The following is a 27,706-nucleotide window of genomic DNA, read 5'->3' on the forward strand; positions in this document are numbered from 1 at the left end:
TTCTTTCATTGCTTGTGCTTTGGGGGTCAAGTCTAAGAAACCTGTGCCTACCACAAGATCTTGAAGATGCTTCCCTACATTTTCTTCTAAGAGTTTTATGGTACTGGTTCTTATATTTAGGTTTTAATCCATTTTGAGTTAATTTTTGTATAAGGGGATATACATCTTATACAAAAAAAGAAGGGGGGGGGTCCGCTTTCTTTCTTTTGGATTTGGATATCCAGTTCTCCCAGCTCCATTTGTTAAAGAGACTGTTCTTTCGCAGTTGAGTAGACTTGGCTGTCTTGTCTAAAATCAATTGACCATGAATGTGCAGGTCTGTTTCTGAACTCTCAATTTGGTACCATTGATCAATATGTCTATCTTTATGCCAGTACATTGCTGTTTTGACCACTGTAGCTTTGTAATATGCTTTAAAGTCAGGCGGTGTGTGTCCTCTAACGTCATTCTTCTTTTTCAAAATATTTTTGGCTGTTCAGGGCCCCTTACTCTTCCAGATAAATTTGATGATTGGCTTTTCCATTTCTTCAAAGCAGGCCATTGGAATTTTGGTTGTTTTATTTTAATTTTTAAAAAATTTAAACAGTTTTCTTCACATTCCACACTCCCTTATTTTTGAAAGACAGTTTTTCCAGATCGGGAATTCTTTGTTGACAATTTTTTGCTTTCAGCACTTTTAATATGACAGCCTTCTTGCTTCCATGGTTTCTGATGAGAAATTGGCATTTAATCTTATTGCTGTTCCTTTATACATGACATGTTGCTCCTCTCTTGCACCTTTCAGAATTTCTCTTTCTCTCTGGCACTGAAAAATTTGATTATAATATGTCGCAGTGTTGGTCTATTGGGGTTTATGCTGTTTGGAGTTTGTTGAGTGTCTTAGATGTGTATATTCATGTCTTTTGTTAAATTTGGCAAGTTTGCAGCCATTATTTCTTTGAATATTGTCTCTGCCCCTTTCCCTCTTTCTTCTCCTTCTCAGATACTTACAAGGCATATATAGGTATGCTTGATGGTGTCCCACAGGTTCCTCAGGCACTGTTTACTTTCTTGACTCTGCTTTCTGCTCCTCAAACCTAATGATTTCAATTGTCTTATCTTCAGGTTCTCTGATTCTTTCCTCTTCCCTCTCCAATCTGCTGTTGAACTCCTAGAGGGAATTTTTAATTTCTGTTACTGTGGTCTTCAGCTCTGTTTCATTCCATTTCATAATTTCCATTTCTCTGGAGATTCTCTTTGTGTTCATCTGTTGTTTTCCTGATTTCCTTTCTTTATCCATGTTTTCCTTTAGCTCTCTAAGCATATTTAACACCATTTTAAAAGTCTTTTTCTGGTATGTCCCAGATCTGGTCTTCCTTACTGATGGCTTCTAATGCTTTATTCTTATCCTTTGCATGGGCCATCTCTTCTTGTTACTTTGTATGCTTTTGTAAGCTTTTGTTGAAACCTGGATATGCTGATATTTTAATGTGTTACTGCTGGAATTTAGACTCTGAGGCATCCTAAGTTTATACTCAGCTAGTGTTTTGACTGCTTTCTTTGAATGCCAGGAGTGAAAAACAACAACAAAAAGAACCTTTCCTCTATCTTTGCCTATTGAGCTGTGCAAATGCTTTCCTTCAGAGCTCATCCATACAATGAGCTTGGAGAATAGCTCCAGGCCAAAGCATAGGGACCTCCTGATCCTTTCTGTGCATGATTTGTCCTGTCTTAGGCATGCACATGTGGCCCTAGGAATTTCCCTGTTCACACAGTTCAAATGTCCCTTCTTCCCTAAGGAACAATTTCCTCAGAGTCCCAGGCACTGCATTGTGTGTCCTACAGCCAGCAATCCCTTGCCCCAGGCAGCATGACATGACTGCTCTCCCACAGCATTCTACAGGCAGGTCACATCCAGGGTCCTTGAGTCCCTCAGGCCAATATCAGACAGGTTGGGTCAGACATACATGCTCCCAGAGCGTGCACAGGGAGGGTTACTCTGCTCTCTTGGAACCAGGACTAGGGATCCACTGTGGGAGCGTGGGCCGGCTCTGAGCAGACCTGGTGAGGGGTGGGGGAGGGGCCAGCCAAATGCCAGGGGATTCTCCTGCTTTTAAGTAGCCTTTTACTTGATTTGATACTGGACAAAAGCAGTGGGTTCTCTGCCCGATACACATAACAGCCAATCCACGACACTGGGATTCAAAGGGAGAAAGAGTTTATTGCTAGGCAGGAAGCAGGAGATCAGATGACCTACTGGCCTAAAAATCTGTCTCCCCAGTCTAAGGAGTTCAAGGTTTTTATGGATTCAAACAAGGAGAGATGGAGTTATTACCATCTCAATAGCAAGTATAAGCAGAAACAATTTACAAATATAAAAGAGTGGAACTATGCTAGAATCAAGCTAACAAGAACAAGTCAGTGGTTAGTTCTGAGCTGATTCAAGTTCCTCCATTTCCATTAGGGGGTTGCCTCTGTGATTACAAGTTTCTAAAGTTAAAAAACAAAAACAAAAACGGATAAAGGGGGTACAAGTGACAAGGTTTTTACAATCACAAGGGCACAAGATTAGTCATACCATCATTATCAAGATGAAGGCAGCAGGATTACAGTTCAGAGATATCAGGTATTTCTCTCTAATATACCAAAAAGTAAAAAAGGAATATCTATATAATGATTCATTAATCGTAATCATCCCCTAAATCCTAACTTCTCGGTTACAGATTGAGCACTTGTCCTGTCACTGCAGTCCTTTAGCTGTTTTCTGGAGCTTTCAGAAAGATGTTTCTGCCAATTCTTGCTGGTTGCTCAAAGCTTCTGGGGAGGAACGGAGGATAGAGCCCTTAAATCTCACCCCACCATCTTGACTGGGGCTAGCAGGGACTCTTACCTGGCATTCTGCCCAGCAGACAGAAAGTTTAGTGTGCTTAGGAATTAAATGGGAATAGGAAACTCATTCTACTCCATCATTAACTCAACATCCTGGTTTCAAAATCCCTTCTCAGAGAATTGACTTCTTGGATATTTCTCTCTAAAATACTCCTCTCCTAGAGAACAGATGGGAGGAGAGGTCTGGGTTGACTGGTGGTACATGTTCAGTATTTTCTTTGAAACCAGGTTAATGACCCAGAGACCGCAGTAAAGGAATTAGAAACTCTTTTGGGTTGTGCATCGAGAATGGTTATTCCAAACACTCGTCCTGTGAGGAAGACGATGGAAATTCCAAAAGATTCCTTGGAGAAGTACCTGAAAGGCATACTGGGAACCCAAGCCACAGGTATTGTTTTTATACTTTGATGACTCTTCTCGAAGGCAATGCCCTCAGTCTGGTTCTCACTTTCAAACACTGGTAGAATATGCCAGAGACAAAGAGGCAATATGGAGAGAAAAATAGCCATTGGACCTAGCCAATATGAGTGCTGTTTTCAATTTTGTTTGGGAAGAAGCATTAACCTCCTTTTTTATGGATTCCCCAGAAATGTCCTTGCCCCCTCTTCATCGAGAGTGTGGCATGGCTGCAAGTGCTTGGAGACAACTATCAAGGAGAGGAAATCAGGGACAGTATATCCTCAGGGGCATTGAAGAGTTTGTGATTTTTGAGATGAAGCCTGTTTGTGAAGGTGACTTAAAAGATGTCAGATTTTAAAAATGTTTCAAGTTATGTCTGCCCTTCAAAGATCCCACTCTCATTCTTTCCATTCCACCCTCTGAGAAAAAGTGCCTCGTGAGCTTTTGAAGAAATTTCTACCTGGTGATAAAGTTTTGCTCAGTCACTTGATCCTTGAAAAAGACTTTTGTTTGTGGACCTTCACATTATGATGTTTCTCAGTGTCTGGGTTGTTGGTAGTACCTCTACAAAGTTGGGGGGCCCTTTCTGACTAGTCAGGCCAACTCAGGCAAACTCCGATTGCTTTCCTACTCTTCTGTCCAAGTTAAACAAAGCCATCTTCCCAGTTCAGTCTCATTATAAAGCTGAGAGTTAATTAGGTTCACCATAGCCAGGATTTCTGCAGTGGAGCTACTGAACTCAGCTCAGTTGTTACTGAAATTGCACATCATTGACAGCAGCCTTGGCTCAAGCTGAAGGGCTCTGCATAGCCCCTTTCAGCTGTCACATCAGTGTCAGGCGTGGTTTGGCAGAGCATGGGATGAGGGACATATAAGGGCACTTTTCATCCTCAGGCTTACAGCATTCCATTTGGCAAGATGGGTTGCCGTGACTGTGCTTGTGGGTGATAACCAGAACTAAAAAGCTTTTCTTCATAGAGTAGTAGTTTGCAAGAAGGACAAAACTGGACACCCATAGGAAATGAGAAAATTATTGTGTAAACTGAGCATCCTTTGCCACACTAGACTTGAGCTGGCATGGTGTGCCTGGGGCTCAATCAGTTTGGTACCCAGGGAGGAGGTGCTTTTCTTCCAGTGCGTCTCAAATCAGGGATTTACTGCATCCCAAATGCAGCACTCATTAGAAAGAATGTCTGCCCAGGTCTGTCCTCCAGATCTGGTTTGAGTTTTCTTTGTTTTCAAACTTGTAGGTCCATTGGAACTCTTTCAGTTTGAACATGGGCAGTCAAATCCAACGTACTACATCAGGCTGGCTGACCATCAGCTGGTTCTGAGGAAGAAGCCTCCTGGGAAACTCCTTCCATCCGCCCACGCGGTAGAGAGAGAGTTCAGGTGAGTTCTCAGGGCCTGGGGATGCACTCCACCATCCGGCATCCACAGCACACACCCTGAGCACTTTGTAGAAGTACCTTGAGATATTTAAAAAGACAATTATGAATCTCTAAGTTATTTCCACTTAAGTACATGTGACCTAATTTTATTCAGAAGTTTCTTTTCTCTTTTCTTTACCTAACCTTGTAGGAAGCTAGACTTTTTTGGAACATCTAGATGAAAAAGGCATTACTGAGATACCTGTTAGTCTTAAAATCTACTGACTAATGGGGCTATGGATTAAAGAAGTGTGGCCATGAGTTGATAATTGTTGAAGCTGGGTGATGGGTACATGGAGGTTCGTTATATGACTCTCTTTACTTTTATATGTGTTTGAAATTTTCCATAATAAAATGTTCAAAAAATAAATGTATTACAACTCATCCCAAATAAAATAGTTTGTTCTGCATATAGGAAAATTGAAACCTAAAAGGTTGGAAAAAAGACTGAATCAAATCACTTAGACAGTGAGTGGGAAACCTGTGAACAAGCTCCAGAATGTGCCTTAATGTCCTGGAGGTCTGTCTCTTCCTCTTCCTTCCAGCTTCCAGCCTGGTATCATGCTTCCACAGAAGGCAAGTTGCCAAGAGTAACAGGGGAAATATGATTTCAGCTCCTGGCCCCTCATTGTTCTCACTGTTCACCATCTCTCCACCTAACTTTTTGGATCCTAGAATCTGGCTTCTCTGAGTGTTGGAGGGACTGGTGACTGATGATTATGAAGCTTTAGGGGTTCCGCAGAGGAGGAAATTCATAGCTATTTCTGAGCATTTACATATGTGCCCATATAATAGCATGTGTATATTTGTAGGCAGAGATACCCTAAAAATATAAAACCATTCTATTTTCTATGCATCCTGCTTGTGAACTTTGAAACCATTTTCAGAGTCACCAAGGAATTCTGGAGTTCTTTGTCCACCTGTTTTTTTGTTCCTCCTTTCTTACCTAGTTTTGGGTCAAATGAACATTTTTTATAATTCCATTTTAATTTCTGCATGTTCTAATTTTTTAACCATATTTTTAATCGTAGGATATAACATATATACATAGAAGTGATAACTTTCCAAGTGCAATTGAACAAGTAGTTAGAGAGCAGATTTCATATATTATAGGTTACAGTTCCACAGTTTCAGTTATTTCCTTATTATGAAATATGACATATATACAAAAAGTAATATCTTTCAAAGTATGATTTAACAAGTAATCATATAGGAAATTTCCAGTTGTTATGAGTTATAGTACCATTATTTCAGTTATTTCCTTATTGTGAACTATAACATATGTACAAAAAATATATAGCTTTCAAATTACAATTCAACAAGTAGCTGTAGAACAAATTTTTAAAGGATGCTATGTGTTACAGTTCCACCATTTCAGTTCTTTCCTTCTAGCTGTTCTAATACCCTAGCAACTAAGAAAAAGAAAATTATATAAAGATTCAGTATTCATAATCCTTTGTTAAATTCTGCCTTGTCTGTTGCTATCCCTTCCTCTAGTTTAATCACTTTCTCGATCTTTAGGGATGTCTAGGCAGTGACCACTAACCTGTTCATGTTGAAAAGGGGTGTCAATGTTATGAGCAAAGGGGACACATCTAATTGATGTTCTTGAAGAGGCTTTTGCCTCTGGGTTTTGGGACTTAGCTTGCATAGGAGCACTCTGAAGGATTTAAGTTTTTGAAGAATAAAACCTTTATAGAGTCTCAGATAGGGATCCGGTATTCTTTATAGTTTTTGGGACTACTGTTGACTTGGGCTTATCATTCTGTGGTCATTTGGCATATCTAGGTGAAGGTTGCATAGGAGTAACCTCCAGGACAGCCTCTCAACTCTGTTTGAATTCTCTTAGCCACTGAAACCTTATTTTGTTGCCTTTCTTTTCCCCCTTTTGGTCAAAAAGGCACATTTAAATCTCTCGGTGCCAGGGTCATGCTCATTCCTGGAATCCATGTCCCACATTGCCAGGAATGTTTATTCATCTTGGGGGTCCTGTCCCACATCAGGGGGAGGGTGATGAATTTATTTGCAGAGTTAGGCTTGGAGTAAGGAAGTCCACATTTGAGCAACAAAAGAGGTTCTCTGGAGGTGACTCCTAGGCATAATTATAGGTGGGTTTAGCCTCCCCTTTGCATGTACTAATTTTTAAATGGGAAAAATAATTTCAAGAAAATTTCAGTTAGCCAGCAGTTCACCTCATTTTCATTTGTTCTGGCAGGATAATGAAAGCCCTTGCAAATGTTGGAGTACCTGTCCCCACAGTTCTTGATCTCTGTGAAGATTCAAGGTAATGTTCAGATTTATTTTTTCCTTTGCATATTCAAGTTACAGGAGTGAAAGGCCCATATACTAACTGAAATTCCAGATTGTTAAAGACAAGACAAATGATATTTGGAAAGGAGAGAAAAGAGACCTTATAGCAACTTCTTCCAAAAACTCACAGATCTTTAAGTTATCTTAAAAGATAACGGAATCTCTGTTTTGTGAGAACTGGTAGAAAACATTTTTTTTAATATTCCAAAAATATATATCCATCTAGTTCCATTTCACTTGTATTTGTTAATTTTTATTGTATTTTTTACTAAGTTTTTTATTGTGGTCTTTCCAAAATTTAAAAAAATGCTTTGTAACAAGCTTTTTGGGCTTGTATCTCTTTTCGTGTTCTTTTTAATTATGAAGAGTTTGAATTATGTAGAAAAGTTGAAAAAATAGTATAATGAACACCTATTTACTCTTCATCTAGATTAAACATTGTTAACATTTTGTCACATTTGCTTTGTGCGTGTGTGTGTGTGTGTGTGTGGGTGCGTGTAATATACAGATATATAACAATTTTTTGGCTGAACCTTTTGAAGGAATTTGCAGACAGCATGCCTTTCTGATGAATAAAGGCATTTTGTTTCATAACCCCAGCACCATTACAATGAAGGTAATAACAATAATCATATTATATATTATTTAGTATCTATCCCATGTTCAGATTTTCCCCAGTTGTCTCAAGAATGTCTTTCATAAAATTTTTTGTCAGAATTTATACTGGTAGAATTTTCAAAGAAACTTTTCTGAGTAGTAAACTGATTTCTAGTAATGACTAACAGATGGGCTAATAATATTTCTGTGGGTCACCCTAATACTATAGGGTGGTATTTGTGCCCTCCGTGCCATTGAATAATGATAGAAATAACAATAATAACAAGAAAGGACACTTATTGAGTTCTCAATGGAACCAGACACTATGCCAGGCATTCCATATATGTTCGCTTCCTTAATTCTTACAACTTTGAAGTAGGTACATTTCATAGATTAAAAAACAAAGTTCTATTCAGAAAAACCAAAAGGGGAGTGACATCATCAACATGGTGACATAAACAACTACTGAAAACTTTGCTCCAGAGATTCAACCAAAAAAAGGACAGTTCTGAATGTCTGAGTCTCTGAGGGAGGAAACAGACTGGAGAAAGACCCTGCAAATGCTGAACTGAACAAAGAGAAGAAATATCAGGTGGGAATTTTCCGTCCCAGACCAACCGGTCATCTCCCCTCCCCCTCACTCAGTCTCAGTGTGGGAAAAGGCACAGAATCAGCAGACAGGACCCTCCCACCAGGGACACAGATTTTAAAACCTCATAACTGTGAAAAATACCCTCACTGTTTGAAGACCCGGTGGACGGGAGGACATTTCAAGGCCAAGATCAGTGAGGGACAAAGAGACTGAGAAAACATGGGCAGAGATGCGTTTCCAGGCCTGGGTTTGAAAGCCCTTCCCCCAACCTTGAGGGAAACAGCAGCCAGCAGCCGTTTCCTTGCCCTGGAGACAGCTGGAGTGCTGGTTTGGCTGAGGGAGCCCCACATCAAGCCAGATATTGGCGGGCAAAGTGAGGGCAAAGGAATCCCGCAGTTTCACCTGGCTGGGTCACACAAAGCCTGTGCTGGGAGGCAAAGCAGCCCCTAAGGACGATTAAGCTATCAAACAGCGCCATCTGCTGGACAGTCTACATACCCTGTATGGAAACCCAGCTCGGTTTTGGCTGAGAAATAGGGAAGACCCAACTGTTAAAGCAGGGCCCCAAAACAAACCCAGGTCTTGGTAGGCAGTGGAAAACAGAGCACCACTGGAAGCTAGCAGATTTGTATTACCACACACAGTGAACTTGCTGGGGTGCCCAGTGCCTACCTCCCATCCCTGTGGCAGACCATGGTAGACACAGATTTTGGGGGGAAGACTGGGTGGCAGAGCCAATTTGACCACTAGCCACGGAGAGAAGAAAAAAAAGATAGAGATCAAAGTCAACCAACAAGAAAACCTTAGGCAAAAGAGAGAAAACAACCTCCAGAATAAACCAATCAAGAAAATCAGATGCCTAGACAGCAAAAAAATCATGAGCCACATTAGGAAATGGGAAGATAATGGCCCAGTCAAAGGAAGAAACAAACATTTCAACTGAGATTCAGGAGTTGAAACAACTAATTATAGATGTTCAAACAAATCTTTTAAATCAAATCAACAAAGTGAGATGGAATGTGACAAAAGAGATGAAGGATATAAAGAAGACACTGGGTGATCATAAGGAAGAGTTCGTAAGCTTGAAAAAACAAATTGCAAAACTTATGGGAATGAAAGGCACAATAGAAGAGATGAAAAACACAATGGAGACATGCAACAGCAGACTTGGAGAGGCAGAAGAAAGGATCAGTGAGCTGGAGGTCAGGACATCTGAAATCTCACACACAAAGGAACAGATAGGGAAAAGAATGGAAAAATATGAGCAGGGTCTCAGGGAACCGAAAGACAACATGAAGTGCATGAATATATGTATTATAGGTGTTCCAGAAGGTGAAGAGAGGAGAAAAGTGGCAGAAGGCACAACAGAGGAAATAATCAATGAAAATTTCCCAACTCTTATGAAAGACATAAAATTACAGGTCCAAGAAGCACAGTGTACCCCAAACAGAATTGATCCAAACAGACCTACTCCAAGACACTTACTAATCAGATTTTTCAATGTCAAAGACAAAGAGAGAATTCTGAAAGCAGCAAGAGAAAAGCAATCCATCACATACAAGGGAAGCTTGATAAAACTAAGTGCAGATCTCTCAGCAGAAACCATGGAGGTGAGAAGGCAGTGGTGTGACATATTCAAGATACTGAAAAAGAAAAACTGCCAACCAAGAATCCTATATCCGGCAAAGCTGTCCTTTAAAAATGACAGAGAGTTTAAAACATTTACAGATAGACACTGAACAGGAGACCTCCTCTACAGGAAATACTAAAGGGAGTGTTACAAACAGATAGGAAAAGGCAGGAGAGCAGGTTTGGAGAAGAGTGTAGAAATGAAGATATCAGGAGACAGAAAGAGGGTAGAGATTGGGCATTTGATGTTGAAGGAGTACAGAATGTTTTAGAGGATTGATTGTGTAGATCCAAGAAAAGAGAGCACAATACTGTGTGATGGTAGCACAATATTGTAAGCACACTGAAAAAAGACGACTGTGAACATGGTTCAAAGAGGAAGGTTAGGGGTCTGTGCAACACCAGAAGATAGAAAATAAAGACTGGGACTGTATAACTTAGTGAAACCTAGAATGGTCAATGAGTGTGATTAAATGTGCAAATATAAGAATATTTTTGCATGAGGGAGCAGCAAGAAAGAATGAAGTTGTGAGGTATGCAACTAGGTGAATGGACAGTAGGTTGAGTGAAATAAGCCAGAAATGAAAAGACAAACATTATAATGCCTCACTAATATGGACTAATAATAATGTGTAAACTCTGAGAATTGAATCTGGGAGCATGGGTTATAAGGGGAAGGCTTATGTAAAGGTTCCTGGATTGTAAGCTCTTACAGCAGTCACATTTATTCATGAATTGTAACAGTTATTTCTAAATTTTGCGATTCTGAGCTATTTGTGTGTGACATGGTTGGTCCCTGGAGTTTCGGGTGTCTGTGTGGCACCTGGGACTCAGAGCCTGAGTTGGGCAGCTGTGAGTGTCGGCATTGCCCCATGAATCAACTGTTAAAGTGGCTGAAAAGGAGATCAGACTTCGATTGCAGGTATGAATGAAATGGACTTGGTTGAGATTGGGGTAGATCAGACTAAAGGGTAGAGGATGTTATTAACCATGTTTTAAATCTTTGGCTTCTTTGTTGGACCAAAGGAAGAGAGGGTTAAATGGTGCAAAATCTATATTTTCTGTAGCATACTATATAATTTAACTTGTACGGTCAGTTTATTCAAATGTCATAATTACATGGAATCTTGACTAGGGAGTGAGACCTTGTTGTTTGTACAGGTTAGCATGAAGCCCCAATACAACCCAAAGTAATTCGGGCAGAGAATAAAAAGTATTTGCAAAGCCTCCTTGAGGGACTGTGGGAAAATGTGGAAATACTGAACTTCCCCAGCTGGGGAATTCCTGTTATTCTCGCACCTGATATTCTTGCGAACCACCAGCTTAGTAGGATAAACCTTTTTAGTTTTTAGTTTATTAGAATAGTTAGAAGGAAATATCTGAAACTGTTGAACTGCAACCCAGTATCCTTGATTCTTGAAGATGACTGTATGACTATATAGTTTGTACAGTGTGACCATGTGATTGTGTAAACCTTGGGCTCACACTCCCTTTACCCAGTGTATGGACAAATGAGTAGAAAAACGGGGACAAAAAGTAAATGAATAATATGGAGGAGGGGGGATGGGATATTTTGTGTGTGTTTTTACTTTTATTTTTATTCTTATTTTTATTTTTTGGAGTAATGAAAATGTTCAAAAATTGTGGTGATGCATGCACAACTGTATGATGATACTGTGAATAATTGTTTTACACTTTCAATGACTGTATGGTATGTGAACATATTTCAATTTAAAAAAAAAAAAAGTAAATGGGGGGTGTGCCAGTTTGGATGTATTATGTTTCCCAAAACACCACTGTTCTTTGGTGCAATCTTGGGGGGGGCAGACATATTAGTGTTGACTAGGTTGGAATCTTTGGATTAGGTTGTTTCCATGGAGATGTGACCCACCCAGCTATGGGTAATACCTTTGATTAGATTATTTCCCTGGAGGTATGGCCCCACCCATTCAGCATGCGTCTTGATTAGTTTACTGGTGCCCTGTAAAAGCTCACAAACAGAAGGACTGCAGAGCAGCTGCAGTTGAGAGACACATTTTGAAGGTGGCTGTTGAAAGCTGATGCTGACATTTTGGAGAACACCATTTTGAAACGCAACCTGGGAGCAAGCAGACACCAGCCACGTGCCTTTCCAGCCAACAGGTTTTCCAGACACCATTCACCATCCTTCAGTGAAGTTATGCTTCTGTTGATGCCTTAATGTGGACATTTTCATGGCCTTCAGACTGTAAATTTGTAACCAAATAAAATCCCTGTATAAAAGCCAATCCATTTCTGGTATTTTGCATTCCTGCAGCATTAGCAAACCAGAAAAGGAGGGGAGGAGGGGTATGGGATGTCTTGAATGTTCTTTTTAACTGTTATTTTTATTCTTATATTCATTTTTATTTTTTGGAATAATGAAAATGTTCAAAAATTGATTGTGGTGTTGAATGTACAACTATATGATAAAACTGTGAACAACTGTTGTATACTTTGTATGATTGTATGGTATGTGAATATATTTCAATAAAATTACATTAAAAAAAAAAAGGGGGGGAAACAACCCTAATGTCTTTCAATGGGTGAATGAATGGTAAACAAAATGTGGTACATCCACACAGTGGAATTTTACTCCGTGAAAACAGGAATGAAGTATGGATAACATGCTACAATGTGGATGAACTGGGAAATCACTATGCTGAGTGAAAGGAGCCAGACACAAAAGGTCACAAACTGTATGATTCCATTATTTGAAATGTCCAGATAGGCAAATCCATAGAGACAGAAAGAAGATTGGTGATTCCCAGGGACTGGTGGAAAGGGAGAATGGGCAGTGACTGCTGTATGGCTACAGTTTCCTTTTCAGGGTGATGAAAATGTTTTGGAATTTGACAGAGGTAGTAGTAGCAAAACATACTAAATGCCACTGAATTGTACTTACTAAAATGGTTAATTTTATGTTATGTGAATTTGTCCTCAATTAAAAAAAAAAACCCAATGAAACAAAAGCTCAGAGCATGATATATACAACCTACTCTCAAATATTTAGAAAACAGATAGATGAATAGATACAGAAGTAGGTAGGCAGATGGATGGATAGACAGAAAGAAGAGAGGAAGGAAGATACAGCAAATGTAGCAAAATGTTAAAGGTTGATGGCTCTAATATCTGGGTGGGGATATGTTGGAGTTCTTTGTATGGGTTTTGTGTTACTTTTGCAACTGTACTATAAGTTTGAAATTAGCTCAAAATAAAAAGTTTATTAAAAAAAAAATCAAACCCAAAGCTCAGAAAGATTTAGTGAGTTGCCCATTCACACTGCTAGTAAGGGTCAGAGATGGGATTTAAACCTGACTCTAAACCCCTGGGCTTAACCATGCTGCTTTCTTATATTATCATACTTAACCCAACTCTGACGGCTTCTACAAATGGGCCAAAGAGAAGAGAGGCATGCTGGCAAAGACGTATAGACAGAGTGTGAACTGCCCTTTGTTTAAGTGTAAAGGAAAAAGGACATGTCCAGTATTCTGGGTCTGAACTCCTTCAGCAGTGTTCAAACCACGCACACAGGAACGGTTAGAAAGAGCTGTGCTGTGACTGTCATGCCCCGTCTGTGTCCCTCCAGCATCATCGGCACCCCCTTCTATCTGATGGAGTACTGCCCGGGCCTCATCTACAAAAACCCCTCTCTGCCAGGCTTGGAGCCCAGCCAGAGACAGGCCATATACACGGCCATGAACAGCGTGTTGTGCAGAATTCACAGTGTAGACTTCAAGGCTGCCGGCCTCGAAGACTATGGGAAACAGGGTAAGAAGATGCCGGCTTGTCTTTCATCCTGATCATTTCCCAACCAGAGGCCCTGCTTTTAGTGACTGTATGATTTCAAGGTGTTAATGCACCAAGCATTTGCTAAATGTAAGGTGAAGTGAGCCTCCAGCTTGTAAATTTAGTTTAATTTTAATGGAGGTATAGTTTACTTGGACATTTTGTCCTGGGATAAGTCCCTTCTTGAACTATAAAATCACTCTTCCTTTAAACTTTTATCTCACTGTCCTATTTAAATTTGTCTTTTTTTTCCTGATCCTGGATAAGGGTATTTACGATATATTCTTCTTTCTTATCACCTTTCCCTCTAAACATTCTTTTCAACAGAGAAGGATTTTTAAAATGTCCATTACCAAGGTGTTTTGTTCATGTATTTTGCTTCTGACTTTTTTTTTTTTTTTTTTTTTAATGTTTGAGAGTTCCAGTTGCTTCTCATCTTCGCCACCATTTAGTATCAATAGGATTTTTGTTTTGTTTTTAGATCAGCTTTCTTGAGGTGTACACAGGTCTATGGATTCTGACAAACACACAATCTTATAACTTCCATCACAATTGTCTCTGCTTCTCCATGCAGAAATTTCAGCATGAGTCAAAGAATTTCACTTTTCATACCCTGCAAAGTTCAAGATTATCTGACTCTTGACAAGTATGGATTTCTGGTCACAGTCAGAAAGAATCTCTTAGGTGAACTGTATTTTCTTCTTTCTCTGCTTTTAACCAAAACCTGCCTATTTTCTGTGGGACCTTATCAAAGATTACAACATGTGTCCAAGGCACATCAACTTCTAAAACATTTCTGTCAGCTTTCCTAAAGTTCTAGTGATCCATATGCACACAGTCTGAGTCCCCAAAGTCAACAGTTTGAGGCACTTTGCTACAACGCAGTAGGCTTTCCAACTTCCCAGCCAGAACTGAGAGGAGGCCTCGGTGCCCCCCTGCCCCTCAGTGTGGCCAGATACATATTCTAAGGTCTGACATTTGTAGCCCCCATTCCTGGAACCAGTGCTCGTATTAGTCAGGACTTTTAAAGTTGCAGATTTCAGAGACCCAATTCAAAGTGGGTGAGTTTTGAGAAGAAATGCATTGGCTCCTCAATGACAAGTCCAGGGGTGGAGCTGGCGTTGGGCCCCTGGGACCCAGGCACTTCAGGTGTGTGTTCTTCTCCCACTCTCAGCTCGGCTTTCTGCACTTTTGGTTTCATTCTCAGTCAGGTCCTTCTCATGTGGCAACCCGATGGCTATAAGCAGCTCCAGGGAGACCTGGAGCAAGGAGAAAGTCCCTTGCCTGTCTTGGGTCATGGGCCCAGCTCTGAGCCAGTCACCGGTCAGAGAGATACAGTGACTCTGACTGGCCAGTCCTGGGACACATGTCCGCACCACCCAGACAGCATGAACTGACAGTGAGGGGGAGCAGATATCCCCACAGGGACAGTTATAAAGGTACGACCATTTGTGTAGAAGGGGGAAATGTTTAAAATATGTATTAATTTGTGTTAAGTGCGGAATATCTCCAATAGGATACCTAAGAAACTGGTCACATGGGTTGCCTTTGGGGAAAAGAACTGAGAGACTGGGCAGAGGGAGTGGGAGAAAGACTTCAATGGGTCCCCTTTTGTCACTTTTGAATTTTGAACCATGTGATATTACCTACTCAAAAAAGAACAAATTAAAATTTGTGGGAAAAAAAAGAACAAGCAAACATGATTTCTAATCAAAAGAAACTCTGACAAAGATCCTTTAGGCACAGCCTAATTATCAAAAAGAAATTTTCTACCAAGGACCCATAGGTACCACATAGTCCTCCTTTCTCATCCCAGAGAGGCAGGCCGCTAGCGGGAAGGACATCTCTGCCACCTTGGCAGGCCTTGGTTGGGACAGTGACCAACAGAGCCAGGAGACTTGGGGTCAGCTGTATCTGCTTCCCATGAGAAGGAAAATGACTGCAAACATGGGATGGGGGATTCCCAAATCCATAAAGAACATTTTCCTGAGGGGCTCCTTCCATAAAGGCTCAATTCCAATGGTTCTTGGTCAACTTCTTATAATTTTCAGATTTCCAGAAAAGTTGAAATCATATCCCTATTCCCACTACTAATTTTAACAATTGCTAACTTTGGCCATATTTGCATATCTGTCTCTTCCTATATCTCTATTCGTGCAATTATCTAAGTTGCAGAGACCATGACATTTCACTCCTAAATATTTCAGCTTGCATTTTCTGAAAATAAGGACGTTCTCCAAAACTATTTTCACACCCAAGAACATTATCCACTTGCCCTGAGTATCTAATACCCAGTCCAATTCAAATTTCCCCAATTATCCCTCAACTATCTCTCATGTTTTTTTTTTTTTCAAAACTAGAATCCAATCAATTGTAGGAAATCCCCCACCTTTTTTCTTCTGTGAATTTTTTAAGAGACCAAGTCAGTTGTCTCACAGATTATTTTTAGTTGTTTCGTAGAAATGTCTAGATTATTTCTTTGTAATTTCATTTACCACTATCTTCTATTTCCTCTGAAAACTGAAAATTACTTCCCAAGGTTTGACTCAATTTTGGTTAAATTCCTGTGGATTTTGAGCTCCATCCAACAGGAGGCTACACCTCACAGCCCAGTTGGATTCTCCACCGCGGGAGCTTGATCTCTCCATCCTTGCCTTCAAACTGTTCCTCCTGCTGGGACTGTTTTCTCTCAGATGAGGGAGGTGAGAGCTTGGCTCAGAGCCAGGCACCTGACACGTTATTGGGTATTGTCGACAGTGACCATAATAATAGCTGCCATTCACTGGGCAGCTTCCCATGCCAGCACTGTACTTAGCACATGATGGATTTCATTTAGTCTTCACAACAGCCCTGTGAAATCTAGGTGTTAATATTCTCACTGTCTGGATGAAATAAGCTGGTTCAGAGGTTTAATTAATTGACAGAGCTTGACTGCTAACTCCAGAACTCTTTCTAATTTTCGTTTCCAGATATAACTTGCAAGTCCTTCAACTGCAGTATCTCTTGCATCTCTTAGTAGCAAACCACAGAATAATAATTTGAGCAAACAGGTAGAATTTAATACATGTCAGAAACAGTTCCAAGGTCTTTACATATTTTATCCTTCCAACAACTCTATGAGGTCCATTTCATAGATGGAGAAACTAAGGCACAGAGAAAAGTAACCTGCCTGAGATCACCCAGCTAGAGAATGGCAGAACAATCGGCTCCAGAGCCTGTGCTCTTAGCCAACCACTGTTGTTCGGCCAAAAAGGGATTTCTTAAAGGCTATTAGGATGCTCACAGGATCTCCGGGAGAGCCAAAGATCAGGCTTGGAAGCTGTGCGGTTGGGAACAATGTCCACACCACACTGATTCAGCCAAGATAAAACACCACAGGCTCCTACCTTGGGATGGCAGGACCATAAGGTGGAAAATTCTCTGGTGATAGGAAAGTGTTCAAAGTTGCTGTACCACCAGAAAGCATTACAAAGGGTTTCACTGCACTGGTTAATTTTCAAAGTCTTTGGAGGCTTTTGAAATGGCACACCCATGTTCTGATCCTCTTTCCTTCAGGTGACTATATTTCACGCCAGGTGCACACCTGGATTAAGCAATATCGGGCCTGTGAAACCAGCACGAATCCAGCAATGGAGAGGCTCATCGAATGGCTGCCGCTCCATATTCCCAAGGAACAGAAAACCACAGTGGTGCATGGGGACTTCAGGTAGACGTGGCTGCGAGGAGAGCTGAATGCTTGGTTGTGAAAAATTATTTGAAGGGCATTTGAGGGGGAAATTAAGCAGTGGGTCTGGCCCATTTTACAGTTGGTAATTATTTCTATCACAAAGTACATCCTACATCCCTGTGCATGTTTTTTTTTTTAAATTCAGTTTTATTGAGATACATTCACATATCATAGAATCATCTGTGGTGTACAATGTACTGTTCACAGTACCATCATATAAGTGTGCATTCATCACCCCAATCTATTTTTTGAACATTTTCTTTATACCAGAAAAAGTAAAAATAAGAATAAAAAATAAAGGTAAAAGAGAACACCCAAATCATCACCCCCCTATTTTTCATTTAGTTTTTGTCCCCATTTGTCTACTCATCCGTCCATACACTGGATCAAGAGTGTGGTCCACAGGGCTTTCATGATCACACTGTCACCCCTTGTAAGTTATATTGTTATACAATCGTCTTCAAGAGTCAAGGCAGCTGGGTTGGAGTTTGATAGTTTCAGGTATTTACTTTTAGCTACTCCAGCACATTAAAACCTAAAAAGGCTTATCTATATAGTGTGTAAGAGTACCCACCAGAGGGATCTCTGAACTCCATTTGGAATCTCTCAGCCACTGAAACTTTGTTTCATTTTGCATCCCCCATTTGGTCAAGAAGATGTACTCAGTTCCATGACGTTGGGTCCAGATTCATTCTTGGGAGTCATATCCTGCATTGCCAGGGAGATTTACACCCCTGGGAGTCAGGTCCCATATAGAGGGCACAGCAGTGAGTTCACCTGCTGAGTTGGATTAGCTGTAGAGAGAGGGCCACATCTGAGCAACAAAGAGGTACTCAGGGGGAGACTCTTAGGCACAATTATAAGCAGTTTTAGCCTCTTCTTTGCAGTAATGAGCTCCATGAGGGCAAGCCCCAAGAAAGAGGGCTCAGTATATCAAACCACTAGTTCTCAATGTTTGTGAGAACATCAGCAGCAATCCAGGTGAGGAAGCCCAACACCTCTGCATTTTCCCCCAGCTCCTGCGGGAGGCCCTGTGCGTGGTCTTTTAAGGCGGGTTTGGCAACCTCAGCCCTGTTGATGTTTTGGGCTGGATAATCTTCGTTATGGGGGGCTGCCCTCCACATTATAGGTGTTGAGCAGTATCCCTGGCCTTTTTCCTCTGGATGCCAAAAGCTCCCATCCTCTCAGCTGTGACAACTAAAAATGTCTCCAGATGTTGGCACACATGCCCCTGGGGAAAAAAATCATTCCATGCTGAGAACCACTGTTTTAAGGTAAGGCAGAAAGTCAGAGTGCCTCTAACCTCCTATCAAATCAGGTAATGGACATTCTTATTTGTTATGGAGTGAAATTAATGAAAGAGAGTTGACATGGTATTCTCAGGGTTGTGTGGTAAGTCTATAGCATAACTGAAAATAGACATTGAGTGTGCCTTGCATCTAGTTTAAGTGTCTAGGTTTACCAGCTCTTGCTGTGAAAACTGCCCATTAAGTAGTACTCAAGGGACTTTTAGTGGTTTCTGTTTCACAGCAGCACTTGGGGCTTGCTTTTGATACAAGCAAGCCTTATTTGGGCTCCTAACCCATTCGGTTGTTTTCCTGCCCATCTCAGAGTTCCTAGGAACTGTGCCTTTTATTATACAAGGCTAGACAGTACAGATTAATTTTAGGATCTGCAGTTATGTCACCTTTTTCATTTATTATTTTGTTTATATGGGTCTTCTCTCTTTTTGATTTTGTCAGTCTAGCTAGGGGCTTGTCAATCTTATTGATCTTCTCAACCAACTTTTGGTGATAATTTATCCTCTCTATTGTTTTTTTTGTTCTCTATGTCATTTATTTCTGCTTTAATCCTTGTTATTTCTTTTCTTCTACTTGGTTTAGGATTGGTTTGCTGTTCATTTTCTAGCTTCTTCAGTTGATCCATTAGTTCTTTGATTTTGGCTCTTTCTTCCTTTTTAATATATGCGTTTAGTGCTATAAATTTCCCCCTCAGTACTGCTTTTGCTGCATCCCATAGGTTTTGGTATGTTGTGTTCTCATTTTCATTCATCTCTATATATTTAGCAATTTCTCTTGCTATTTCTTCTTTAACCCACTGATTGTTTAGGAGTGTGTTGTTTAACCTCCAGGTATTTGTGACTTTTCTAAGTCTCTGATGGTTATTGACTTCTAATTGTATTCCATTGTGGTCAGAGAATGTGCTTTGAATAATTTCAATCTTTTTAAATTTACTGAGGCTTGTTTTATGTCCCAGCATATGCTCTATTCTGGAGAAAGTTCCATGAGCACTAGAAAAGTATGTGTATCCTGGTGATTTGGGATGTAATGTCCTGTATATGTCTGTTAAATCTAATTCATTTATCAGATTGTTTAGGTTTTCAGTTTCCTTATTGGTCTTCTGTCTGGTTGATCTATCTATAGGAGAGAGTGATGTGTTGAAGTCTCCCACAATTATTGTGGAAACATCAGTTGCTTCCTTTAGTTTTGCCAGTGTTTCTCTCATGTATTTTGTGGCACCTGGATTGGGTGCATAGACATTTATGATTGTTATTTCTTCTTGTTGAATTGCCCCTTTTATTAGTATGTAGTGGCCTTCTTTGTCTCTCAAAACATCCCTGCATTTGAAGTCTATTTTATCTGAGATTAATATTGCTACACCTGCTTTCTTTTGGCTGTAGCTTGCATGAAATATTTTTTTCCATCCTTTCACTTTCAATTTCTTTGTGTCCCTGTGTCTAAGATGAGTCTCTTGTATGCAACATATTGATGGTTCATTTTTTTTTTGATCCATTCTGCAAATCTATATCTTTTAATTGGGGAGTTTAATCCATTTACATTCAACGTTATAACCGCGAAGGCATTTCTTGAATCAGCCATCTTCCTTTGGTTTATGTTTGTCATATATATTTTTCCCCTCTCTCTATTAATATCCTTTATTGTACCCATACCGAATCTCTTTAGTACTGAACCTTTCTCCAAGTCTCTCTGTCCTTTCTTTGTTTCTCTGTCTGTAGAGCTCCCTTTAGTATCTCCAGTAGGGCAGGTCTCTTGTTAGCAAATTCTCTCAGCATTTGTTTGTCTGTGAAAAATTTAAGCTCTCCCTCAAATTTGAAGGAGAGCTTTGCTGCATAAAGTATTCTTGGTTGGAAATTTTTCTCACTCAGAATTTTAAATATATCGTGCCACTGCCTTCTTGCCTCCATGGTGGCTGCTGAGTAGTCACTACTTAGTCTTACGCTGTTTCCTTTGTATGTGGTGAACTGCTTTTCTCTTGCTGCTTTCAGAACTTGCTCCTTCTCTTCCGTGTTTGACAGTGTGATCAGAATATGTCTCGGAGTGGGTTTATTTGGATTTATTCTATTTGAAGTTCTCTGGGCATTTATGATTTGTGTATTTATGTTGTTTAGAAGATTTGGGAAGTTTTCCCCAACAATTTCTTTGAATACTCTTCCTAGACCTTTACCCTTTTCTTCCCCTTCTGGAACACCAATGAGTCTTATATTTGGACGTTTTATATTATCTATCATATCCCTGAGGTCCGTTTCGATTTTTTCAATTTTTTTCCCCATTCTTTCTTTTATGCTTTCATTTTCCATTCTGTCATCTTCCAGGTCACTGATTCGTTGTTCAACTTCCTCTGGTCTTGTACTATGAGTGTCCAGAATCTTTTTAATTTGGTCAACACTTTCTTTAATTTCCATAAGATCATCCATTTTTTTATTTAGTCTTGCAATGTCTTCTTTATGCTCTTCTAGGGTCTTCTTGATATCCTTTGTATCCCATACTATGGTCTCATTGTTCATCTTTAGTTCTTTGAGTAGCTGCTCTAGGTGCTGTGTCTCTTCTGACCTTTTGATTTGGGTGCTTGGGCTTGGGTTATCCATATCGTCTGGTTTTTTCATATGCTTTATAATTTTCTGTTGTTTTTGGCCTCTTGGCATTTGCTTAACTTGTTAGGGTTCTTTTAGGATTTGTAGACCAATTCAAGTCCTTATCTCTAATTTATCAGATCTACAGCTTCGTGGAGTACACTTTCTCTAACTAACCAGCAGGTGGCGTCCACGAGCCACCTGTTCTCCACAAGCCAATTCTCCCCTGCTTTGCCTTTGTGGTGAGTGGGGAAGTGAGTCTTGTGGGGTCCAATTGGTGTACCAAGCTTGCGTGTGTAGTTGGTGTTGCCCGCCCTGTATATGGGGCGTGTTTCTGGGCGGTCAGGGAGGGGGGGTGGCTCTAACAATCAAATCTCCCTGGTGATCCTGGAGTTTTAAAGCTGCTGCAATAGTCTAATCCTTCAGCTCAGTCCTGCCACAGTTTGTCTCTGCCACTGACCCACAAGTCCTTGGTATTGGCGTATGGCTCCTGAGACTTGCGAGTGGGTCCCTCTTCCAGGCCGTGCACCCCCTGGTCCTCTGTTAAGGGATGACTGTGCTATGTCACAGGTGAGTGCCTTCCCCCCAGGGCGGTTTTGGGCTCCTGGGCTTTGTAGGGAGGCTCCCAGTCTGCTGAAATGATGGCTGAATGGGGCTTTGTTAATTCACACTGCTCCACCTTCTCAACTCTGGGACAATCAACTGAGGTTGCAGGGAAGGCTAATGTCCACGCCCAGTTTTGTGGTGTGTGCCTGTTATTTGAAGCACTTCCGTCACACTGGGTTGTCTGGGGCAGCTCTGGGCTATGGGGCTGGCGATGGGCAGGAGTGTTTCCTGTCCACCAGGATGATGACTGTGAGCGGACACCCCCCTTTTCTTGGGAAGTTGTGGTGTTTAGTGAATTTTCTCAGCCACTGGATTATTGCCTTTTGTCTCAGAGCTCTCTTAGTTCTGCTCTTGTCTTGACCTGCCCAAATTGCAAGTCTTTGAAGCTTTCTGTATTGGGCTTCTTAGAGTAATTGTTTTAGAAAAAGAAAAAAGGATTTAAAAAAAAAAAAAAAAGGCCCTCCTCACAGATCTAATGGGTTATTGAAATGCTAAGAGACAAAGCAATTAGGGCCATTAAGGAAAGGTCCACAGGGCAGAGAGATCAGCTTTTCTTCAGGATTTGCATATGAGCCTGAGGGCCTGAGCTCTGCCCTTCCCCTTTCTATGTTCACCAGAACTCCAGAAATCCTCCGCTTTTATTTTGGAGTTTTTTGTGCTGTTTTTTTCTATGCCTGTCTCCTCTCTGCTGGGCTGGCTGCTCTCAGATTCTCTGGTGTCTGGTCTCAGTCTATCTATGGTTGGAGTTTGGATCAGTAGAATGAGTTTCCGATAAGGGCTGCCACTGCAGTTCTCCCTTCTCCTTCCTGGAGCTGACAGCCCCTCCTCCCACGGGACTGAGCCTGGCAGGGAGGGGTGCAGGTCCCCTGGCCAGAAAAACTTACAGATTTCGCTGATCTCAGCAGTTCCACGTTTTCATGAGTGTTGTATGAAGTATGCCCAAAGTCAGATTGCTCTGTGGTGTCCAGTCCACACAGTTCCTAGCTTTCTACCTACTTTCCTGGAGGAGTAACTAAAACATATAGCTCACCAGTCTGCCATCTTGCCCCGCCTCCCAGATTAACTTTAAAGACATTCTCTTGCTTTCCAACTTAGATTGGCCCTTCCTCTCTGGCTTGCCCTGTGCCACTCACTCCCAAGCTCCTTCCTTTAGCCGCCCTTGGGGTTCCTCCTGAATGATCAGCTGAGTGTAAAAGGCAGGACTGTCTCTGTTGTGTGGTCATCCACAGGACGTGGTCTGTCTGCTCTTGTGTCCCTCTCAGACTGACTGGCCCAAGGGATTTTCCTCCACCACCTTGAACTTGGCATGCAACTGACTCAACTGGGCTGCTGGTGAACCCCTCTTCCCTCTTTACTGGCACTTGAGGGACTCTAGAGCCTGTGCCAGCCACACTTTCCTTGCAGCCGTTCCAACCCACTTCCTTTGGGGGGGGGGACTGCAGGTGGCCTTTTCTGCCACTCACCCATAAAAGCTGCTCTGTGGACCCTGTCTTTGCTTCTCTTTGCACCTCAGGTAGCCATGGATGTTGTAACACATGCAGCAGGCAGGAGACCTCAAGCTGCGATCTGAGCACTTACTCAGCTATACTGAAGTTATATTTATAATGTTACCTTCAGAAAAGGTGTCCTCCATTTTCAGAGAACTTGCCGTTGCTTACTGATTAATGTTTACTCTCAAGATGTTTCTATTCATCAATAGATGGAAGAACATTTCTGAGCTCATGGTGAATCAGTGGTATGGGTGTAGAAATTGCTACAACTATGAAAAGTAATAGCTGGCAAAGCTGAAGATGGGAATACCTTACCAGCCCAATTCCACTTCCAGACAAACTAGCACCCGTGCACCAGAAGACTGCAAAAGGATGTTCATTTTGGCCAAAATTGTAGATGTAATACATAGATAAATTCCGTCCATTGGAATTCTCCTTAGCAGATAAATAAATTAGCTTTACATAAATCATTATAGATAAATCTCAAAAAGATAATGGTGAGTGAAAAAAAAAGTTCCAAAAGGATACATACAGTGTGATATCATTTATGTAAATTTTTAAGTAATGTAAAGCATACTATATATGGTTTACGGATACATGCATTGGTAGGAAAAATATAAAAATATTTCGGGTCGATACACACAAACCTGAGGATGACAGTTATCTTTGGGAATGAGGGAGAGAAAAGGGATGGAGGCCATTAGCTAAACTGGTAATGTTTTAATTTTTAAAAATCTGAAGCAAATATAACATAGTATTAGCATCTCTTAAATCTGGAAGGTGGATATATGGCATTCTGTTATATTCTCTTTTTTTGCATGTTTGATAATTAATTTTTTAAAAATAAAGCATGTGTCAGAGTCCTGGCAGGAAACAGAGGGTCCACTCAGAGAGACCACTTGAGGAGAGTGTACTAGAAGAGAATAGTGTGGATTACATTGTAGAACCCTGGGGCTAGCTACATTCCTAGGTCTGAAGGGCTAAGCTATGTTCGATTTATTAACTGCTGCGCAACAAACTACTCCAAAATTTAATGGTTGAAGCAATGACAGCAGTTATTCTGCTCATGAGTCTGCAGTACGGGGACAGGATGGCTTGTTTCAACTGGGGTGGCCTGCAGGCAGGGGCCGGAGTCATCCACAAGCCCAGCGGCCTGCCTGGCACTGGGGCGAGGAGACACGAGCAGCTGGGCCCCTCGGGCATCCCTCTCCTCTCTCTGTCTTTGTGGCTTCTCAGCATGGTCTTTCTAGCATGGTGGCTTCTCAGTAGCTGGGCTTCTTCCCTTGTGGCTCAGGCCTCCAAAGGTACATGCGCCAAGAGAGAGGCTCCATCACCTTTTCTGACTTAGCATAGGGAAGCACGCAGCATCACCTCCACCTGATTATATTTGTTAGCTGCCACTTGTTTCAGGGGGGTGAAGAATTAGACTTGCCTTTTGTGGGTGGGGTGTCAGAGAACTTTCAGAACTGTTTTAAAGCCATCACAGTAATTGCCAGAACCCACAGAGGGTAGCTATGTTGAGGGGGTTGCCTGACAAACATCGGGACCCTCAGTAAAGGGATACAGCCCTCCCTCAGCTGTCTGCAGAGAGGGAGCCAGAGAGTAAGTAACCAGGCCCCTCCCCATCTGCCGGAGCCTCCCATGGGCTGAATCCAACTGGAAACCAGAGGGCAAGGGACCCCGCGGATGCAGCCCAGGGCCCAGAGCAGGGTGGGGAAGGGTGGGGAGTGGGTCTGGAGGGCCCAGCTCAGAATCCATCCTAGACATCACTTTTCTCAGAACCATGTCTCTGTTCTTTCTGTGGCTTATTCAGACTCGACAACCTGATATTCCATCGAGAAAAGACTGAGGTGCTTGCTGTCCTTGACTGGGAACTTTCTACCTTGGGCGACCCCCTCGCGGATGTGGCCTACAGCTGCCTGGCTCACTACCTGCCCTCCGACTTTCCCATGCTGAGAGGTAGGAACTCCTGCTGGTGGGAGCAAACTCAAGAAGTCTGTGATTGGACTGGGAGATGAACCAAAGTCCTGCGGGTTTGGGTAGAAAGTACAGTAGTGGAAGGCATTCCTATTACAGTTGGGGGGAGGTGGGTCTAACAGGTATTTAAAATAAAAATTTTAAATTTTTTATAGGCACCTCTTATGCTTTCACACAACTATCTTTTATTTAGTTATTTTAATTAAAAATACTAATTTATCTTAAAATATTAGAGCCAACATACAGAAGAAGAAAAAAGTTAAAATCATCATCCCAGAGACGACCACTGCTAACATTTCAGTATATATCCTTGTCATCTTTTTTTTGATGTGTACATATACATTTTTTTAATCAAGAATGGGATTATACTATTTTATGACCTGCTTTTTTTCAGTTAATTGTGTATTTTGGACATGATTCCAGCATCAGTTTTAATGACGGAATAGGATTTTATCATATAGAATTCCTTAATTCATTTAATGACATTTGTTTTGATCTCTTATTTCGATAATTAATTTGTTTCCAATTTTTTTTTTATATTACCCCAAAAACCAAACTAAACCAAAAACAGGCAGTGAAGATCTTTGTGGCAATATCTTTGTCTCTATATAAGATACACACACCTCGGACAAATTCCTAGGAACAGAATACATTACATGCTTCCAGACCTTGAAAATGTTAGAAATGAAGCAAAACAGTGAAATTTTTTATTGGATGTAATTATCATACTTTGGGGTGATCTCTCTCTCAATACCATTTATCAGATGCCTGGGGAAAGGAAGTGTGCATCCACCCTCACCTGTACACCAGGTGGAACCGGCGGCCCTGTTCCTCCTTCACTGCCAGTTTAGACTCCAACCTTTAGGAGCCAGGTTGTGAACAACAGCTTCAGGCCTGGATTCCCAGCCGTCTGCGAGAGGGAAAGCCACTGAAATAATGCACTTACCCCTTGAACTAGTTGTGAAATGAATTTCCGAGGGACAGTGATTTTCAGAAGCGAAATACTCAGCAGCCACAGGGGAGCGGAGAGCAATTGCCCAGGAATGCTCTGTCTTGTCCCTCAGGTTTGAGGGGCTGTGATCTGACCCAGCTGGGAATCCCGACAGCAGAGGAGTATTTCAAGATGTACTGCCTCCACATGGGGATCCCTCCTGCTGAGAACTGGAATTTCTACATGGCTTTCTCCTTTTTCCGTGTGACTGCAATCCTACAGGGAGTCTACAAGCGCTCGCTCACAGGTAATAAGCTTGGGTATGAGTCAAAACCAAGAGAGTTTCTCCACCTAGAAGGCCTCAGGAGGCTGCAGAGGCTTTAGGGGAACAGGTTTGGCCAGAATTTCTACAGGAGTCAGATAATTCAACCATTTGACATTAAATATATTGTCCTTAACATATTCAATATATTTATACATATAGATTGTCCTTAACATCCTTACACTTGTTTTTTAACTATTAAAATAATGCACAAACATTTTTTTAAATAAAAATATTCATGTAGAGTTAAAGGTTCGATCATATAGAAGAATATAAAATCATTGTCTTTCCTTTCCAACCCCATTTCTCAAAAGTAAATGTTGCTATTCATAGTTTCTTGGGGCCAGAAATTTTTTCTTTATGTCTGTCTGTCTACACTCTCACACATATACACACTCTTTCTCTCTCTCTCTCTTCTATTTTCACACAAATGTGATCATCCTACATGTATTTTTCAGTACCCTGATTTTTAACTTTTTTATGCTTAAGAGTTCCTAAGAAATACTTGTGTATATGTATTATACATGAAGGCATATGCAACTATATATGGTGAATTTCTTGCTCTTTTTTCATCTAACCATGTTTCACAGAGACCTTTCCATATTAGTTGGTGCAGATGTGCATCAGTCTTTGATTTCTGTAATACAGTACACTGCATGGATGTACTGCAACTTATTTAACCAGTTCCCTTATTGATGGATATTTGGGCTGTCTGCAAATTTTTGCAATCACAAATAGAGCTGGTGAAATCTTTCCTCACACATGTATAAATATATCTGAGGAGTAAATTCCCAGAAATAGAGTTGCTGGGTTAAAAATTATGTGCTTTTAAAATTTTTGTAATGTTGCCAAATTGCCCAGTAGAAGGATTGCTGAAGGAGAAAAAAAAAACATTATTGTGCTTGATTTGATACTGCTTTTACATACATGGGAAAATACTTTGCTTAACTAGGTGGAAGTTCCAGATTGTAGCTTATAAGTTTGAGCTGCTGAGAAGAAAAGTTAAGCATTTTTACTTAGAACTGTGTGTTGGTTTGAGTATCTGTATACACGTACCAATGCTTACATATACATATTTGTGGGGTTGGGGCAGTGTCATCAGTTTTAACTCCAGATATCATAGGTAGCAAATGAAATAATCTATATCCTA

At 41.0% G+C, this 27,706-nt stretch overlaps 1 protein-coding gene across 3 annotated transcripts in view; it reads left to right on the forward strand.

Moving 5' to 3' along the window:
* ACAD10 (acyl-CoA dehydrogenase family member 10) overlaps window positions 1-27,706 on the forward strand; it is a 59,713-nt gene that overhangs the window by 17,121 nt on the left and 14,886 nt on the right. For 2 of the 3 annotated variants that reach the window (XM_037816753.1, XM_037816754.1), the window contains exons 6-12: window positions 3,097-3,256; window positions 4,518-4,659; window positions 6,913-6,981; window positions 13,433-13,614; window positions 17,188-17,338; window positions 25,140-25,285; window positions 26,368-26,541. In XM_037816753.1, coding sequence (XP_037672681.1) covers window positions 3,097-3,256; window positions 4,518-4,659; window positions 6,913-6,981; window positions 13,433-13,614; window positions 17,188-17,338; window positions 25,140-25,285; window positions 26,368-26,541 — 1,024 coding nt within the window. The remainder of the gene's footprint in view (window positions 1-3,096; window positions 3,257-4,517; window positions 4,660-6,912; window positions 6,982-13,432; window positions 13,615-17,187; window positions 17,339-25,139; window positions 25,286-26,367; window positions 26,542-27,706) is intronic. The other variant, XM_037816755.1, reaches the window with a different exon arrangement.

This window comes from Choloepus didactylus, chromosome 23, assembly GCF_015220235.1.
Source record: "Choloepus didactylus isolate mChoDid1 chromosome 23, mChoDid1.pri, whole genome shotgun sequence".
NCBI lineage: Eukaryota > Metazoa > Chordata > Mammalia > Pilosa > Megalonychidae > Choloepus > Choloepus didactylus.